At 44.0% G+C, this 20,151-nt stretch overlaps 1 protein-coding gene across 1 annotated transcript in view; it reads right to left on the reverse strand.

The window, feature by feature from the left end:
- Nucleotides 1-19,871, reverse strand: part of atrx (ATRX chromatin remodeler) — a 225,058-nt gene extending 205,187 nt beyond the window's left edge. The window contains 2 exon segments of the mRNA XM_055644141.1: nucleotides 2,630-2,742; nucleotides 19,738-19,871. Coding sequence (XP_055500116.1) covers nucleotides 2,630-2,742; nucleotides 19,738-19,757 — 133 coding nt within the window. The 5' untranslated portion in view covers nucleotides 19,758-19,871.
- Between the last annotated feature and the right edge of the window lie 280 nt (nucleotides 19,872-20,151).

Genomic DNA, 20,151 nt, shown 5'->3' on the forward strand with positions numbered 1-20,151 from the left:
GCTCTGTCTCCGACCGGAAGGCATTGCAGAGGGTGGTGAAAATTGCCCAACGCATCACCGGTTCCTCGCTCCCCTCCATTGAGTCTGTCCAAAGCAAGCGTTGTCTGCGGAGGGCGCTCAGCATCGCCAAGGACTGCTCTCACCCCAACCATGGACTGTTTAACCTCCTAGCATCCAGGAGGCGCTACAGGTCTCTCCGTTGCCGAACCAGCAGGTCGAGGAACAGCTTCTTCCCGGCGGCTGTCACTCTACTCAACAACGTACCTCGATGACTGCCAATCACCACCCCCCCCAGACACTTATTATTATTTATTCAAATCATTTGCTATGTCGCTCTTCCAGGGAGATGCTAAATGCATTTCGTTGTCTCTGTACTGTACACTGACAATGACAATTAAAATCAAATCTGAATCTGAATCTTTTGTCAATCTAGTCAACTTAACTCAAACGCTTGTAGCTGTTGAAATCGATTCTTTATGTGAGAAAAGGGTTTATAGGGATGGTTGAATTATACTAGAACTCTGAAAAATATAACTTAGAAAGAAATTAGCTTATCAGCAGAAGCCAGACTGCTGGTAGAATAAAGTAACAATATACAGAACAGAGAGAAATTCTAGATAAAAAGTAGCAAACAGATAGAAACTTCAGCAGAAGGCCTTGGGAGTCTTTGACGTCAGGAGATGGTCCGAGACATTCCTGGACTTTCTCGTGGGAATGTGGGCTTTATGTTATGATTGGACGAAACTCGATGGGGAGACATGAGGTAGTGACCATAGTGAAGAAAAGTATAAAGATAGAAATCATCTCCATTTTCTTTGTGCCTCTAGGGGACATCAGAGGAGAGGCACCTATTCTGCAGAATATGAAATTAATAAAAACACTTCTTTGTCTGAATTTGTCTCAAGAGCATTCGTGATTTTTGAATCTCACATTTATTCAGCTGAGAATAGTCTCTGAACCTTCCAACACAGAGCTGATGCTCTGGGGCGGGTCCAGAGAAGAGTAACTTTGATAGAACTCATGGCATTTATATAGGTATTAGACATTTCAGATACAGAGGGTATGACAAGCTAGTAACCAATCATCCGAGTCATTCTGGTGATTTACAACATCAGTCACATGATCCCCCTTCCCTGGCCTCATTTTACAACCTTCGTTTGCCTGTGATTTAACTGTTTAGAATTATTTTATTTCAACACAGCAAATCCCCTAGTAGGCTTAATTATCCTCTCCTCAAAATATAAGATACATATGTAATACAATGGTCACATAAGTCATACACACTTTCCATACCAAGAAGATATTTCGATAAATCTAAACAAAGTCTAATGTTTACAGTCCTACTAAGACAAAATACATTTCATAAATTGTTTCACTACAATTTTACAGTTTAAAATACTATTACCTTAAACTTAAATTTAATTATGTATTAAATTATTAATTATACGAGTTTGCCGAATTAGTTTCTAAGTTCAAAACCCACACACACCTCCCAACCAAGCATACATACATGGGTTGTAAATCTGTCAACTTAATTAATAAGTATTTGGTGCCAGGATTAAACTTCATTCTAATTTGCAGCCCCTTTCCTGCTATCTGGAAGCTGGATTTCCAATCTCTCTGCAAGGCCTTTTACAAATATTACAGAACAAAGCGTAAATTCACAACTCCAGACCATTACACCAGAGTTACATCTGCTTCGTCGACAGAAGGAAGGTCACAAATCCATATTATTTTTCTTTCCAAGCAACTACTCCCCTTCACACACATCATATCCCTTATCTCAATCTCATTATAATTTAACATAGCCAAAGCTAGTCTAGTCTATTATATTTCAGCCTTGAAGTCTGTCTCGATATCAGCATAACCGGCCATGTCACATCAGAGCTCAAAAATGTGCCATAGTGAAAGAGCAGATGACCTCTGGCCTAAGAAGAGGCCTTATTGGGTAATCCATTCATCAACACAAAATCTATCAAAAACAATTCCCTTCAGTGATATAATTGCCTCAAAACAGTGTGTGTGTGTGTGTCCTTGTACTTTATTTCTCTTTAGGAGACATGTTTCTGAAAACCTTAAGCTTTTCTTTTGCAAATTACCTGGCTTATATAAAAGTCACTATCTGACCAGTTCTATTATATATTTCCTCACCCGCCTCCGAATTGGCACATTATTTTCTTTGCATGATCTTCTCTAGGCTAAATTTTTCCATTCTGCGAAATAGACTTGAAATTCCTCGCACCCTCTCCAACATAATCATGTTCAAGCTACAGCCTAACTAGCACTATAGATAATTCTAGCATGATATCCCAGCTTTTAAGTTTTGTGCCTCACCAATGGAACAAAGCATCTCAAGCCTTTTTAAATCGTTTTCGGCCTTGATAACTTTCAAGATCGGAGTACATAAACTCCAAGACCCTCTACTCTAGATTATTGCTCATTCCTTTCCCTTGGTACATTGTCCCTGGTAAAAACTATTACACCAATTGACCAGTTTATCTACATTCTTAAAATTAATATTTCTCTGCCCCACCTCAGTGTCAATCAGAAAGCCAATTTGTGTATCATTCATCACTTTTCTGTTATGGTTGTTACATTAAAGTTGATAAATTAGATTTAACTGATTTACCTGAAAATTGATTTACACATAGGTCTGGAGAGGACAGGGTCTCTTCAGCTTGTTCTGTTGATTGAGCAAGATATTCGTGTAGCTTCTGCACTAATGTTTTCAGTTTGCTTTCACTGTAAAGAAAATAATTTATTTTTAAAAAAGGCATTTGTATTTAAGAGTGCAATTACAAACACCTAAAATAAGCAGATTGTGGGGCGAGATATAAAAATCAATTAAAAATGGACAAATATAAGCCTCAGAGGTTTGTGCGGGCACAAGTTCTGGATCATTATTTTATTTTCTCCAAGTAAATGTTCTTGTAAACCAAGTGAAGTCAAAGGAAGAACAGGATCCCATGTATCCTTTGCAATATTAATACTTTAAGTAGGTTTGCCTTTTATCCGCTGTGTGTGTGTGTGTGTGTGTGTGTGTGTGTGTGTGTGTGTGTGTGTGTGTGTGTGTGTGTGTGTGTGCGCGCACGCGCGTGAATCTTAAAAGCTTAAAACTTTTCATTCATTCTTTCAAATTGTTCCTCGGAATTTGTTATTTCATGTTCTTCCACAAAAGCAGGTTCTTTCACAAAATAGCAAGCTGAACTGCACAGCAATTAGCATCAAAACTACTAGGTTCTACAGGATTTTTGTAAGCAATAGCAAGGTACATGAGATCTTCAGTAGCAATGTATATGATGAAATAAACAATAAAAATAATTTAAGACTAACAGATCCATGAACAAAATTAGTTTTGCTCACTGAAAATCAAAATTGCACATAGAAATTGATGGACCCAAATTTATTCTTAATCAGTTCTTAATGCAAACTTGAAATGTAACCTGTCAATACCCACTTTAAAAATACCCAAAGGCTTGTTTCTCCATTCCTCTCCTCCCCCCCCCCCCCCCCCCCCCCCCCCTCCCCCCCCCCCCCCCCCCCCCCCCCCCCCCCAGCCCCCTGTGACAATGAATTCCATAGATTCATCATCCTCTGTGTAAGAAATTCCTCGTACTTCTAATGGTACGTCCTTTTGTTCTAAACCTGTGCCTTCTGGTCCTATGGAAAGATCACATCCTCTATCCAGGCCTTTGGATAATAGAATTGATGGTTTTGTGGCCAGGTTTGCAGATTATTCAGATAGGTGGAAGGGCAGGTGCCTTGGGGAACGGGTTATGTCGGTGGACCAGGCCTCCCGGGTGAGTGGTGGAATATTGCCTTGGCGAATGGGTTGCATTGGGGAACCAGGCCTCCCATGGGGGTACGAGTGAGTGGTACAATAAGTGGTACAACATTACGTTGGGGACCAGGCCACCCGTGTGACAGGCACCCAACAGGTCCCACTTGGTCCAGTACATATTACTAAAACTCTCATCTTGTTTGTTATTATGTCCATGTGATCCTGAAATTATGCCAAAACGATGCACGATAGCTCTAAAAATGACAGAACCTTACTCACTATTGGCCTATGGTGGCCTGTCAAGTTTCGTTCAGATTCATGTTATATTTTACAAGTGATTCATAATTTCTAACGCTACAAATTCATGTTTAAGAAAAATTTAGCATCTAAAATATTTGTTGGCTCAGCTTGAACACTCAGTTCTTCCAGCACGTTTTAGCTGAACAGGAGGGTGAGGGGGCAATTGCATTATTTTTTAACGTCCTTGAAGCAAGAGGGGGAGGCAGTGCTGGGGATACGTCCCTGCACAGTTGGGGGCTATGGGTGAGTGGTGGAATATGGGGGAAAATGGGTAAGTGGTGGAATATTGCGTTGGAGAACGGGTTGCGTTGGGGGAAACAGGCCTCCCGTGTGACAGGGATCCCGTTTTGACATTTTGTTTGTTATGTCTGTGACCCTGATCCTAAAACTTCGCCAAAACGGTACTCGACAGCGCTACAAATTTTGGCCCACCTTACTCACCATTGTTCTGTGGTGTGCTGTATCAAGTTTTGTTCCGATTGATGGTACATTTTATAAGTTATTCACATTTAAAATTTTACAAAAGCAGACTTTGGCAAAAATGTCTTACACTGGCAGTTAGCAGCTATGACATCAGAATTGGATCTCATTTACACAAACTGCCCGTCAGCAGTGTTCCACCCCACAATGACATCACAATGGGATCTCAGTAACATTAAAAAAAAACGAGGTTTTAAAAAATACAGCAGCTGCCACCTCACAATGACGTCAAAGGGAACCCGTCAGTCGTGCCTGTTTAGTAGGGGGCTATGGGTAAGTGGTGGAATATTACGTTCGGGGACCAACCCTCCCGTGTGACAGGGACCCACCACTTCGTCTAGTGCTAAATAAATAAATCTTGCTTAAACACAAGAAAATTTGCTGCCAGTGTGTAAGACAAGAAGTGCATGCCAAGTTACGACTTACATGCACTTTCCATTGAATTTACAAATTAAACACATTTAGTCATTAACTAAACAGCAGCAGGGATTTGGAATTGAATCAGCCATGTGCTCATCTTTGAAAGATAAAAAATTTAAAGAAACAAAAAATTGCACGTTGGCAATCTAAAGTAACAAAATGCACTCGGACATTGCACTTGTGATGAGCACAAGTTTGTGGAGGTACACATTTTACACACCGAAGACCTTTTAACTGGAAATAGTATTACTTTCCACAATTGCTACCTGACATGATGGATAAATAATTCAGAGGATCCAATAAAAGGGAAGAAATGCTATAATTACATTGAACAATTTAGGGTTAGATCTTGTGCTACTACAGAGATTTCTTCCAGACAAGTGACATGTGCTGAATCAAGATGGTTTAAAAACTTTAAATCATTCTAAATCACTGAGATTATCTAATGCTGAAATTGTAGAATAGAAAATATAAATGGCAAATTACCCATGGGGCCTCTTATTTTTGAAGAATTGAAAGGGACTGTGACAGCCCTTCCAAGCCAGGCAGAGGTTCACATGTACCTCTAACCTCATCTACTGTATCCGATGTTCCCAATGTGGACTCCTGTGTATCAGCAAGATCAAGGGTAGACTCGACGACCATTTCACTGAACACTTGTGCTTGGAGCTCCTGGTTGCTAACCACAAGCTAACTTCAACAAACATTTCCCTCTTCTCTTCCTTGGCTAGTTCTTTCAAAGAGCGAATCAGAAATACTATGTTACAGATAATATCTCTTGGGTATTCATATTATTGATCTTTAATGGTCAAGTTTATTTTACCTGTCACAGAAGCAATCTTCAGCCAACTTGTTGCACTTTTACATGAAATTACACAATCACAGCTCACTGGATACAACAATGCTTGCAAGCCTTGAAGATATTCCATTCTGTTCCAGAAAGCCACCCATGCATCACCGAGTTATTTCAATTCAGTAACATTGACATTTTCAAAATAAAGTACTCTTCTTAAAATACATACTTCATCCTGCCAATTACTACTGTCATCTATTCCCAATCAGTAAAATTATAGGATATACATGATCATCTGTGCATGTGGCGGCATTATTAATCAGTAACCTGCTTTCTACTTTTCATGTTCTGCCACAATTACTCAGTTCCTGATCTCATCAATCTTTGGGTAATACAGTTAGATTTCAAAGAATGGCAACCACAACCATCCAAGTCAAGCAGCTCCTGTAAAATGAAAACTAGCATGCATTCCAGTTGGAAATTCAGTACAATGGAAAAGTTGTTGCTGAAAGTCAATCACAGCCCCAAGATATCAGTGGAAGATTTTGGGGTCTGTATTAAAAGGTTGAGATATTTGCTTTCGATTGCAGTTCAAACCTTCAGGTGTTCAGATGGCTTGCTGTATGTGGAGACAATCTGGCTTAGAATCTCAACCAACGACATATAGACTATGACTTCAGTTAAGCTCGAGCTTTATGGGGCTGTCCCACGGGCGACCCAATTGGCAGGTTTGGAAGAGTTTAGGAGAGTTTGAAAAAATGACATGAAGACCTCCTTCAACTATGTAGAAGACCTCCTTCAACTATGTTGAAGACTAGCTTCGACTATATGACTAGCTACGACTAATTTCGGGAAAATTGGACACCGAATAGTGGAGAGTGAAGACGACCTCCTTCGATCTCCCTTCAACCATAATGAAGACTATCTACCTTCGACTACCTCCGATTACCTTAGACTACCCTCGATTACCTACAAATAACATGACGAACTACTAAAACTAAACGTACGAGTAAAAAATGTATCGGTTTTTTGGATGGCGACCTATTTTTACTCTAGGGCATTTTTCAACATGTTGAAAAATACGCTGCGATCTAGCCGAGGCCTCAAATACGCAGGGACTACTCTCGAGCATGAAGGAGAGTTACAAAGACCTCCTGGGACCTTGTGTCAAACATGCTGCGAGTACGAGTCAAGGGCAAACTCGACAGAACTCGCGGATTATGTCACCCAAGTGGGACAGCCCCTTAATATGCTATGTGACAATTTCTGACTTCCCAAAGTCTTTACAAGACAGTTTGTAAGACAGCAATGTGATAGTAAACCCTCCATCATCTGTGCTTGCAACTCCAATGACATACAGAATTAAACAGCCCGCTTAATTGAGATCCCATCGTTAACATAAACATCATTGCCTATAATGTCTGCAAACCACAGCAATAAGCATCATCTTTACATTAATAAGTCATGTAGACATTTTCAACAGCACCTTCTATGCTGTTTAAAAGGACAATGACTGCATGGTCAAGGGAACAGCACCACCTGCAAACTTTTGTCTCGAGCTACACTGTTACATGGAAATCTGTCATAATTTCTTCACAATTTCTAACTACCAACCAAAAGTGCCAGTGAAATACCTTCAGAGCTGCCAAGTTTTGTCAGAGCATTTCAGTATTCTAGTACCTGAAAATTAGTATTTTGCTGAGGAAATCAGTATTTTTATGCGGTGCCATTTTGCTGAGATTGTTTTTTTTTTTTAATGTGCAGTCATACCCATGTAAGAGTACAGGAATGCATAACTTTACTACCAATTGAGATGTCTTCTATGCACCTTACTTGACAGTGCATTCATTGCCATATCTTTGTATTCTCCCCAGAGGTGAGGACTGCTCAGAGCTGGTTGGGGGGGGAGGGAGGATCAGATGAACAACTCCAGGACTGTTTGGAGTCTGTAGACTGGGCAATGTTCAGGGACTCGTCAACAGACCTGAACGAATATGCCACAGTCGTTACAGACTTCATAAAGAAATGTGTGGAGGACTGCATCCTAACAAAAACCTTCCAAGTGTTTCTCTATCAGAAGCCTTGGATGAACTATGAGATCCGCACTCTCTGAAGACCAGACACCGACCGGGCATACATGTCTGACGATAGTGGTCTGCAAGAAGTCCAGATATGACCTTAGTAAAGCCATCAAAAAGGCCAAAAGGGACTTCTGCTCCAAACTGGAGGATGAGGCAGATTTTCAGCAGCTGTGGCGGGGCTTGAATGCAATCGCCTCCTACAAGGCAAGATCAGGAGGCAGCTCGAATGTCGGCATAGCATCACTCCCCGACGAGCTCAATGCGTTTTATGCACGCTTTGATAGGGAGAACACTGATGTGCCATTGAGCCCCCATTCGCTGTGATGGTATTTCAGTCAGTCAGAGGCCGGCATCAGAAAATCCTTCAGAGGGGTGAACCCTGAAAAGTGCCTGGACCTGATGGTATACCCGGTCGTGTACTAAAAACCCGTACAGACCAACTGGCTGGAGTTTTTACGAACATATTCAGCCCCTCTCTTCTGAGGTCTAAGGTTCCCACCTGCTTTAAAAGGGCATGAATTATACCGGTGCCCAAGAAGAGCAAGGTGACGTGCCTCAATGACTATCGACCAGTGGCACTAACGTCGGTGGTGAAGTGCTTTGAGAGGTTGATCATGGTGCAAATCAACTCCTGCCTCGACAAAAATCTGGACCCACTGCAGTTTGCCCACCGTCACAACTGATCAACGGTGGATGCAATCTCGCTGGCTCTCCACTCCGGACCACTCGGACAACAAAAAGTCATATGTCAGGCTGTTATACATTGACTACATCTCGGCATTTAACACAATCATCCAAGCTGGTTACCAAACTCGCAGAACTGGGTCTCTGCGTATCCCTCTGCAATTGGATCGACTTCCTCATCCACAGTCTGTCCGCATTGGTGGAAATTGTTATCAGCCTCGATAACAATCAGCACTGGAGCACCTCAAGGCTGCGAGCTCAGTCCCCTGCTGTACTTACTCTATACTCATGACTGCATAGCCGGTCATGGTGCAAACTACATCATTAAGTTCGCTGACAACACCACTGTTGTGGGACGTATCACTGATGGGGACGAGTCAGAGTATAGAAGAGAGATCGAGTGACTGACCAAATAGTGTCAGCACAATAATCTGGCCCTCAATACCAGCAAATCCAAGGAACTGATTGTGGACTGGAAGGGGTAGGATGGGGACCCACAGTCCCGTTTATATAAACGGGTCGATAGTGGAAAGGGTCAAGAGCTTCAAATTCCTGGGCTTGCATATCTCTGAAGATCTTTCCTGGTCCGAGGACACTGATGCAATTATAAAGAAAGCACATCAGCGCCTCTACTTCCTGAAAGTCGGTATGTCAAGAAGGACTAACTTCTACAGGTGCACAGTAGAGAGAATGCTGACCAGTTGCATCATGGCTTGGTTCGGCAACTTAAGCGCCATTGTGCGAAAAAGACCACAAAAAGTAGTCAACATTGCCCATCATCGGCTCTGACCTCCCTTCCATCGAGGGGATCTATCGTAGTCACTTCCTCAAAAAGGCTGGCTGTATCATCAAGGACCCACACCATCCTGGCCACACACTCATCTCCCCGCTACCTTCAGGTAGAAGGTACAGGAGCCTGAAGACTGCAACGACCAGGTTCAGGAATAGCTACTTACCCACAGCCATCAGGCTACTAAACTCGGCTCGGCCAAAACTCTGAACATTAATAGCCCGTTATCTGTTTATTTGCACTTTTATCAGTTTATTTCTTCATTGTGTATATATTTATATAATGGTATATGGACACACTGATCTGTTCTGTATTCATGCCTACTATGTTCTGATGTGCTGAAGCAAAGCAAGAATGTCATTGTCCTATCTGGGACACATGACAATAAACTCTTGAACTTGAACTGCTGCTTCCTGCTTTTCGCACCAGATGATTATGTAGAAGCCATTTTGGAAGCCTCCTTCGCTCCTTCCTCTCCCTCCCTCTTTCTCTCTCCCTCCCCTCCTTTATTTTCTCCCTCTTATTCCCTTCCTCCCGCTCTTCCTCCCTCTCCACCCCTCCCTCTCTGCCCCACCCAACGTTCTATAAAATCAAGGCCAATCCCAATGTAACTGCAATCCCACTGGTAACCTTTCACCACTAGGCTTATCCAGAATTCTACCACTGCCTGAAAAATAATCAAAGGCTCAACTACCACTGAGAAAGAGAATTCCATAGAATTCCTGGTGAAAATTTTCCTGAACAGTCTGTGACCCATAGCACTATGTATAAAGCCCATAGCGCTATATTTACAGCCCATAGTGCTCCAGCTGGTAGCGCTATGTTTAGAACCCATAGCGCTGTAACTGACAGCTCTTCATTTAAATTCCCACACATTATACAGCGCTCCATTTAAACCTGGAGCGGGACAGGCAGCTACTCTGGACAGAAGGAATGGGTGACGTTTCTGGTCGAGACCCTTCTTCATGCTGGAGAAACTGAGCGGGTGAGGCAACTTTTATTGAACGTATAAGGAAACAGTGCACCAGCATCTTCTCAAGAATAATCAGATATATGATACAAATGCTGGCCTGCCAGCATAAGCAAATCCTAAATGTAACAAAAATAAATTCGTAAAAGCCAAACTCAACTAAAAATATTCCCAATTCAGATTTATCTTTTCTCACTTGTTTCGCAAGTTATTAGTCAACAGAAGTCATTGACATTATTGAAGTCAGTTCAGAAATAGCTACACGAGAAAATAATATTGCATTTTAGCCCACAAAAGGACATAAAGTGCTAGGGTAACACAGGTCACGCAGCATCTAATTTTACAAAATCACAGCTCACTGGATACAACAAAACTTTGAAAAGTTAAATGGTTAGCAACAAGTAGATCCAGTAGGCCTCAACAGACCGAGTGCAAGAATTCAAGAAAACAAAATGGTCGCTGAGCCAACATTTGGGAGATAGTTCAATATGTGGAGATGAGCTCATTGGGGCAGGAGCAGGCAGAGATTACGAGCCTGCTAAAGCAGATCCTTGCAGATTTTGGGGGAGGAGGTACAATTGGTCAGTGCCGGTCTGGGAACGATTCAACTGGCCAGTGTTCAGTCACTGGAAAATAAAGTGGTGGACAAGACTGATTTATCAAAGAGAGATGAGGGATTGCAGTGTGCTCTCCCCCCCCCCCCCCCCCCCCCCCCCCCCCCCCCCCCACTCCCCAACCACACACTCCTAGACTCAGCCATTCAGCCCATAAGTTTTGCCATCCATTGCATGAACAGAACAGAGGCACCAGGAAAAGAGGCGATGGCGTCTGCCTCATTGTAAAGTCTTTACGCTGCTCAGATATAGTGGTCCTGTCCAAATCCTGCTCTCCACAGCTGAAACACATGGCGGTTAAGTGCAACTTCTACCTGAGGGAATTCACTTCCATCATGACTGTACATCAGGGCTCGAAATAAGCGGTTGCCAGGGTGCCAATGACCACCTAAAGTGCCGCCGGGCAACCTAAATGCAGAGTCATTTTGCCCGGCTTGGCACTGCAGATGGACCGAAGATAGACACAAAAAACTGGAGTAGCTCAGCGGATTAGGCACCATCTCTGGAGAAAAGGAAGGCGGCAACAAGCTGTAGTGCGGGTCAAAGATACTAGGTGCGGGGGACGGAGAATCGGAGCGAATGATGGGCCCCGCACAGCAGCATTCAAAACAAACCCTCCCGCAGGCCGAGAGGGAGGGAGCGAGAGAGAGCGGGAGGCCCCCTTCCGACTTCTGAAACGTCTGCACCGCTCGGCCCCGCACCTTGCTGTTGGCTGGCATCCTGCACTGCTCCCATCCACCCAACCTTTTCTGACTCCCCCCCCCCCCCATTCATCCCATACTGACCCCCCCTCCATCTATCCTGCACCGATCCCCCATCCATCCTGTAATGGATCACCCATTCATCCTGTAGCGAACCTCCCATTCATCCTGCAGACCCTCCAATCCACACTGTACTGAACCCCCCCATTCAAGAAGAATGGGGGGGGGGGGGGGGGGATCAGTCTGAAGAAGGGTCCTGACCCAAAACGTTGCCTACTGATCCCTCCCCCATCCACCCTGCACTGATTTCCCTCCCCTATCCATCCAGCATCCTCCCCTGTTCATCCCGTAATGATCCCCCCCCCATTCAACCCCATTGACATCCCCCACGCTCTCCCCTCACAATTTTATCTACTCCAACCAACGCGCACTAATTCCCCAGCCTCAATCCATCCATTCCGCATCGACACGTTATTACAGAATTCAATTTACAGGCAAATCAATGCTCTTAATACGGAGTATCAGTACAGTAGTTATTTAATGAAAACATTCACAACTATGTTGGATTTATCCAGATGTTACTTTTACAGTTGGTCATATACATCACAAATTTGGTCAGGAGATATTTCAGTTAAAATTTAAACATTAATTCTGAAGTGGGAATGATGGAAACAGCGTTTAACAATAATTTTTTTTAATCTGGTGCGTACAAACTAGGTATCTTCATTGCTGTTCATAACACATACATCTAATCTGAATGTCCGGTAATGTGCTGTTTTGACACCTTTAAACATATTACCAAAAGAACATTTGCCGCATTTATGTCCTTTGACCATCTCTTGTCAGTTAGTGTGATGTTCAACCTGTCAGATGGGTATAGTCGGTTTGAACAGCTATTATCATAAAATGTAGTTTTGATATTTCCGTGCAACCTGTATATTTTGTTGTGGATAAATTATGTGGGAAGCGAGAGTGTTCCTGTATCAATAGCAATAACGACCCATGCTATGGCCATGTCATGATAATTTTCGGTCCTTCACAGAGAACATGCTTGCATCAATCTGTGGTGTGCATGGTTAAGCATATATGTTACCATGATCCAGGATTTATTGACACAGGTTGATCATACGCTGAATAATCCAACCACATTTTTGTTTGGAAGTGGAAAGAAATAGAAATTGTATTAATTGCAACGTGTAAAAAGAGTTGAGATACTGTATTATAATTTTGATGCATGTCATTGTGGTATATATCATGTCTTGATTGGTGAATATGTTTAGTTTGTGACTTTATTTGAAGCAGAAATAATATGTGAATGCTAATTTGAGCATAATTCCGATTGGTAACTACGTACTTCGTCCGAGCACATTATCGCACGTGTCATGCAAGCAGTCTTAAATGACCACCTAAACTGTCATTTGGCAACCTAAAAAACTCCCTAGGTTGCCCGGCTGGCAACAGGGAAAAAAAGTGAGAGCCCTGTACATCCCACCCCAGACAAACGTTAACCTAGCACTGGAGGAACTGCACGCTGTGGTCAACAAACACCAGTCGGCGTACCCCGACGCCTTTACCATCATAGGCAGGGAGTTCAACAAAGTCAGCCTGAAGAAATCACTCCAACTACCACATGTCCTTCAGCACCTGAGGTGCAGACACCCTTGACCAGTGTTATACCACTATCAAGGATACCCATTACTTCATTCCTCGCCCTCACTTTTGGAAATCCGACCACTTGGGTGTGCTCCTTTTTCCTGCATATTGGCAGCGACCAAAGAGTGCACCCCCAGCAGAGGAACAACTCCAGGACTGCTCTAAAAGGAGCTTTCGCAAATCGGGAGGATAAGATAGATGTTTGGCAGCTGCAGCAGGGCTTGCACTCCATCACTTTCACCAAGGAGAAACTACAGGACAGCTCAAGCAACAACCAAGCATCACTCCGAGACGAACAAAATGCACTCTACGCGAGCTATGATAGGGAGAACGATGTGCCTTCCCAGGCCCCCATAGCCCTTGATGGCATTACGATCTCAGTCACAGAGACCAATGTCAGAAGATCTTTCAGGAGGGGGAACCTTCAAAGCGTCAGGACTGGATGATATACCTGGTCGTGTTCTTCAAACCTGTCCAAAACCAACAGCTGGAGTGTTTGCAGACATCTACAACCTCGGATTACTGAGTTCTGAGCTTCCCATCTGCTTTAAAAGAGCAAATAATATAATCAAGCAGTGCCCAAGAAGAGGACGGGCATGCGCCTCAGTGACTGACTGACTGGCAATGAAGAGCTTTGAGGGGTTATTTATGGCGTACATTAACTCCGAACTCAAGAACCTGGAACCACTACAAACAGCACACTGCCACAACAATGGAGGGTGCAATCTCACTGGCTTTCCACTCTGCACTGGACCACTTGGACAATAAAAACACATACGTCAGGCTGTTGTTCGGAGACTACAGCTCAGAATTCAACATCATCATCTCTTCCAAACTGGTTATCAAGCTCACAAAACAGGGACTCTTCCTCTTCAAGAGACCACAAACAGTATGATTGGCAACACTTCCTCCATGATAATCAGAACAGGAGCATCTCAAGGCTGCGTGCTCAGCTCCCTTCTCTACACACATCTGCAGTCGGACACAGTTCCAACTCAATCTTCAAATTCGCAGATGACATCACCATTGCAAGACGAATTACTAATGATGTTGAGTCAGAGTATATGAGGGAGATTAATTGTCTGACTGACTGGTGCCAGAACAACAACCTTGCACTCGATGTCAGTAAAACCAAGGAACTAATTGTTGACTTAGGATGAGGAAGGTAGAGGATCACAAACCTGTTGTCATTGATGCGGCAGTGATGGAGTCAAAAACGTCAAATTCCTGGGCGGGCATATCCACGAAGATCTGTCCAGGACACAGCATGTTGATGTAATCATAAAGAAAGCCCATCAATGCCTCTACTTCCTTAGATTTGGTATGTCAATGAATACTCTCTGGAACTTCTACAGATGTATAGTAGATAGCATATTGACTGGTTGGGCACATATAATAATGCACAGTACCATAGCAAAACACAGGGAGACAGAAATAGACATGCATAATAAAGTGGAAGTGATTCAATATGAAAGATGGTGGACTATAAATGTAAAAGTGCAAAAATATAATTGTATTCCTAGTGGCTCACATCCAGGTCACAAAACACTCCATAATGATAAAGTACCTATTGGAATGCAGTTGCCATTGTGAAGTAGCAAATAAATAAATCAATTTACACAATTGCCATCAATATTATCTGGGCAATATCACAGTGATACAAATTAGAAAAACTGGTCTAAAATTTGGCCATGATTCAAGGCCAGATAACTCCATGTCTTCTTTGGATTATTTATGTATACTGACTGCAGACTTAGTTGGACAATAAATGTATAATTTGAAAGTACAAGTAATGTAGAATTCACAGCCAGAGTTCAGTGGTGATTTTTATAATAGACTAGACCAAGTGGGACCCCCCCCGGCACATGAGAGGCCTGGTCCCCCAACGCAATAGTCCACCGCTCACCCGTTCCCCCAATGCAATATTCCACCACTCACCCATAACACCAAATTGTGCAGGGGCAGCTCATTTACCCGTATTCACCCACCCTCATTTAAAACCTTTTTTTTTAATGCTATTACACCTGCTAGGACTCAATGTCCTGGGATTGCAACATTGTAGAGGGCAGGGCTACAAACCCACTGTGACAGCTGTAACCGCTAGTACAGAAGGAAGACATTTCTCAAAGTGGGATTTTGTAAAGTTAATCTTGTAAAATATAACATCAATCTGAACAAAACTTGATAAAAACACACAAGACAATTGTGAGTAAGATGGTGCAAAAATTGTAGCGCAATCGTGTACCGTTTTGGCATAGTTCAGGCCATGATGCACACACGCGCGTGCGCAGACAAGATGCAAGTTTTGGTAATATATATAGATATACAAGGATGAAGAGATGCAGAGATTTAAAGGGTAAAATACAGAATGTGTTGTTTATATTAAGATGCAGAAGCAAAATTATTGGGAGCAGTAGACATGGGTTAGTGACAGCTCATCAAGCTTCACTCTCCAAGGACCAACAGCAGCAATGTTTGGTACTTTTCTGTAGAGAGGCAATGTGGATGTTGGAACTCGTCCCTTCCAACCCAACCCATCCCCTCCCCTTTTTAAGAAAGGCGGGAGAGAGAAAACAGGGAATTATAGACCAGTTAACCTGACATCGGTGGTGGGGAAGATGCTGGAGTCAATTATAAAAGATGAAATAGCCAAACATTTGGCTAGCAGTAACAAGATTGGTCCGAGTCGGCATGGATTTACGAAGGGGAAATCATGCTCGACTAATCTCGAATTTTTTAAAGATGTAACTAGGAAAATGGACAAGGGAGAGCCAGTGGACGTAGTGTACCTGGACTTTCAGAAAGCATTTGATAAGGTTCCACATAAAAGATTAGTGGGCAAAATCAGGGCACATGGTATTGAGGATGGAGTGCTGACATGGATAGAGAAGTGGTTGGCAGACAGGAAACAAAGAGTAGGGATTAACATGTCCCTTTCAGAATGACAGGCATTGACTAGTGGGGTACCGCAAGGCTCGGTGCTTGGACTGCAGCTATTTACAATATACATCAATGATTTGGATGAAAGGATTCAAAGTAACATTAGCAAATTTGCAGATGGCACAAAGCTGGGTGGCAGTGTGCACTGTGAGGAGGATGCTATGAGAATGCAGGTTGACGGAAGATTGGCGAAGTGGGCAGATGCATGGCAGATGAAGTTCAATGCAGATAAATGTGAGGTTATCCAATTTGGTAGCAAAAATAGGAAGGCAGATTACTATCTAAATGACAAAGTACAACAGGATCTGGGGGTCCTTGTTCATCAGTCTATGAAAGTAACCGTGCAGGTACAGCAGGCAGTGAAGATAGCGAATGGCATGTTGGCCTTTATAACACGAGGAATCGAATATAGGAGCAAAGAGGTCTTTATGCAGTTGTACAGAGCCCTAGTGAGCCCTGGTGCGCAGTTTTGGTCCCATAATTTGACGAAGGACATTCTTACTATTGAGGGAGTGCAGCGTAGGTTTACAAGTATAATTCCCAGGATGGCGGGACTGTCAAATGCTGAGAGAATGGAGCAGCGGGGCTTCTACACTCTGGAGTTTAGAAGGATGAGAGGGTACCTCATTGAAACATATAAGATTGTTAAGGGTTTGGACACACTAGAGGCAGGAAACATGTTCCTGATGTTGGGGGAGTCCAGAACCAGGGGCCATAGTTTAAGAAGGAGTAAGCCATTTAGAACGGAGACAAGGAAACACTTTTTCTCAGAGTGGCGGTGAGTCTGTAGAATTATCTGCCTCAGAGGGCGGTTGAGGCAGGTTCCCTGGATGCTTTCAAGAGAGAGCTAGATAGGGCTCTTAAAAATAGCGGAGTCGGGATATGGGGAGAAGGCAGGAACAGGGTACTGATTGGGGATGATCAGCCATGATCACATTGAATGGCTCGAAGGGCCGAATGGCCTACTCCTGCACCTATAAGGACCCAAACAGTCTTACCACGCGAGTCTGAGGTTCACTTGCACCTCCTCCAACCTCATCTACTGTATCCACTGTTCTAGTTGTCAACTTCTCGACGAGACCAAGCGCAGACTCAGTGATCATTTCGCTGAATACCTCCACTCAGTCCGTCTTAACCTACCTGATCTCCCGGTGGCTCAGCACTTCAACTCCCCCTTCCATTCCCAATCTAACCTTTCTGTCCTGGGCCTCCTCCAGTCAGTGAAGCCCAGCGCAAATTGGAGGAACAGCACCTCATATTTCACTTGGATTGTTCACACCCCAGCAGACTGAACATTGACTTCCCAACATTCCCCGTTCCCAACCCTCCCACTATCTTACTGTCTCTGACTACATTCTATCTTTGTCCCGCCCCCTCCCGACATCAGTCTGAAAAAGCATCTCGACTGAAAAATGTCATCCATTCCTCCTCTCCAGAGATGCTGCCCGACCCGTTGAGTTACTGTAGCATTTTGTGTCTACCTTCGATTTAAACCAGCATCTGCAGCTCTTTCCTACACAATATGGATGTTGGTGTATTTTGCCAACATTCACTACCTTAGCTTACAGCAGAACGTTCACACTTCTAATTTTTGCCAAATTGCTTTCAGCTAGTCTGCATCGCAGTTTGCCAACATCCTTTCACTGTCTGTTTCAGGCTCTGTCAGAACCCACACTGTAGTTGCGTGGCTGACATCGATGTACCGTGTGTCCTTTTTTTAAAAAAATGAGGCCAGTAGCGAATATGCAGCGGAAGAACAGATGTGGATAAGGTGGTAAAGGAGGCACAAGGCATACTTGCCTTTGTCAGTTGGAAAATATAAAAGTTAGATGACCAGGTTGCAGCTGTGCAAAACTTTGATCAGGCCACATTCGATGTAAGTGTGCCATTCTGGTTGCCACATTACACGAAGGATCTGAAAGCCTTGAAAAGGGTGCAAAAGAGGTTCACCAGGATGCCACCTGGACCTGTTACAAGAGGTTAAACGTTGAATTGTTTTCCCTGGAGTGTACAACAGTGGTGTAGGGGCCACACAGATGCTGCTGGTAGAGCTGTGTCTCAACACCAGAGACTTCTGTTTTATCGTGATGTCAGGTACTGTGTGCGCAGAGTTTGCATATTCTCCCTGTGATCATGTATGGATGCTCCAGTTTCTTCCTACATCGTAAACTGTGTGAGACTGTATGCTGCAGATGCAAGTTTACAAAAAAAAGACAAAGTGCTGGAGTAACTTAGTGGGTCGGGTAGCATCCCTGCAGAACAAGGATACATGACGTTTCGGGTCGGGACACATCTGAAGAAAGGTCCCCAACAAAATTGCCTCTAATGTATAAGGGGGGGGAGATGAAAAAGTGAGAAAGAATGAGTGTGAACAGGTGATCATGGTCAATATGGACAATGGGTCGAAGGGCCTGTTACCATGCTGTATCTCTAAAAACTAAACTTAAAAAAAGATTAATTTATGAGAGCCATCGATAGGGTAGTCTTATTCCTCCCCCCCCTCCCCCCAGGGAACTGTAAAATACTAAAGAACATTTATGATTTATGGAGGATCCTTTATGAATAGAGGAATACAAAAATACATGAAATGCAAGTCAAAGTTAAACATTTGATATGTGAACAGAAAATTATCCCCGAGATAGATTTATCAACTTTTTCTGAAGCCTTTCAAATAACGAGGGAATTAATCATCTGTATACCGTCATACGACCTTGCAAAACATAACTACATTTGATAAAGCTGTGGACACTTATTCAGTTTTTAATTTTGTTGCAAATTTATCAACGATATTAACGTTTGGCTACTCCAAGACCCAAAGCAGGCACAAGTGAATTGAAGATACTCTTTTTTAATTTGGTATAACAAAAAATAACATGGTATGCGGTTTGAGCGCGGCAAATCAACCCAACCTGCAAGCTGCTACCTGGCGGCAACCGAATAGGATCCAAAATGGTGAACCGGCAGTGAGCTGCTGATGTGTTGATCAATGGGCCCAGACGCGGCGAGGACACACCAAATTTCGTTATGTATGTGTTTGAGGGAATTATTTCGTTTTCCGGATGAACTGTCTGTCCTGCTGAGTGTTTCCAGCAATTACTGTTCTTATTTTAAGGTTTCCAGTACCTGCAGTTTCCCTAAACTATTCACCAGTGCAGTGTGTATGTACAGCAAGAAAACATGGGCGCTCAACAACGGATTTCCTTCCATAGCACCAATGTTACCTTCCTGGATATGAATTATAATGCGAGTGGGAAGCAACCGGAGAACGTGGTTGGGAAAGGATGGGGGTGGAGAATACGGAGTGCGTCAGGCGGCAAGTCGCCATTTTTATTTTAAGATGCGGCCTTGAGTGGAACAAACTGCAGGAGGGAGGGGTATCACTTTGATGGCGGATCCTGCCTGACGGATAAAGGCGGGGAGGGGCGACACCCGCTTTTACTTCCTTCCTCCCCCCTCCCTCCCACCCACCGCTTCCTCGCAACGACGCCGTATAAACCCGACAAACGTATGGCTTTTCACCTAAAAAGTACCTCCGCGGCTCTGCTGTCATCGCTCCCGCAGCTCCTGGGAGGTGCGGCTTTCTGCTCTCATCCGCGGCGTTGGCTTCTCGCTGCTTCGCTCGCCCCCCACCACCCCCGTCCTCCCCAAGCCCCTGAGCCCAGGCCGCTGTCCGTTGTGGCCTGCGCCTACAACCCGAGTACACAATGAGGTGCCATCGCTCTCTCTGCCCCCCGCCGGCCTCCCTCCCTCCCTCCTGCCCGCACGCTCCCGCCCGCCCCCCCCCGCGCGTTCCCGTACGCGCGCAACCGTTCTCCTGCCGCGCGCTCCTGCTCCTGCCCGCTCTCCTCGCTCCCGCGCGCTCCCGCTCCTGCCCCTGCCCGCTCTCCTCGCTCCTGCCCGCTCCCGCGCGCACCCGCTCCCGCCCGCTGTCCTCCTCCTCCCTC

The sequence above is a fragment of the Leucoraja erinacea genome, chromosome 12 (assembly GCF_028641065.1).
Source record: "Leucoraja erinacea ecotype New England chromosome 12, Leri_hhj_1, whole genome shotgun sequence".
Classification (NCBI taxonomy): Eukaryota; Metazoa; Chordata; class Chondrichthyes; order Rajiformes; family Rajidae; genus Leucoraja; species Leucoraja erinaceus.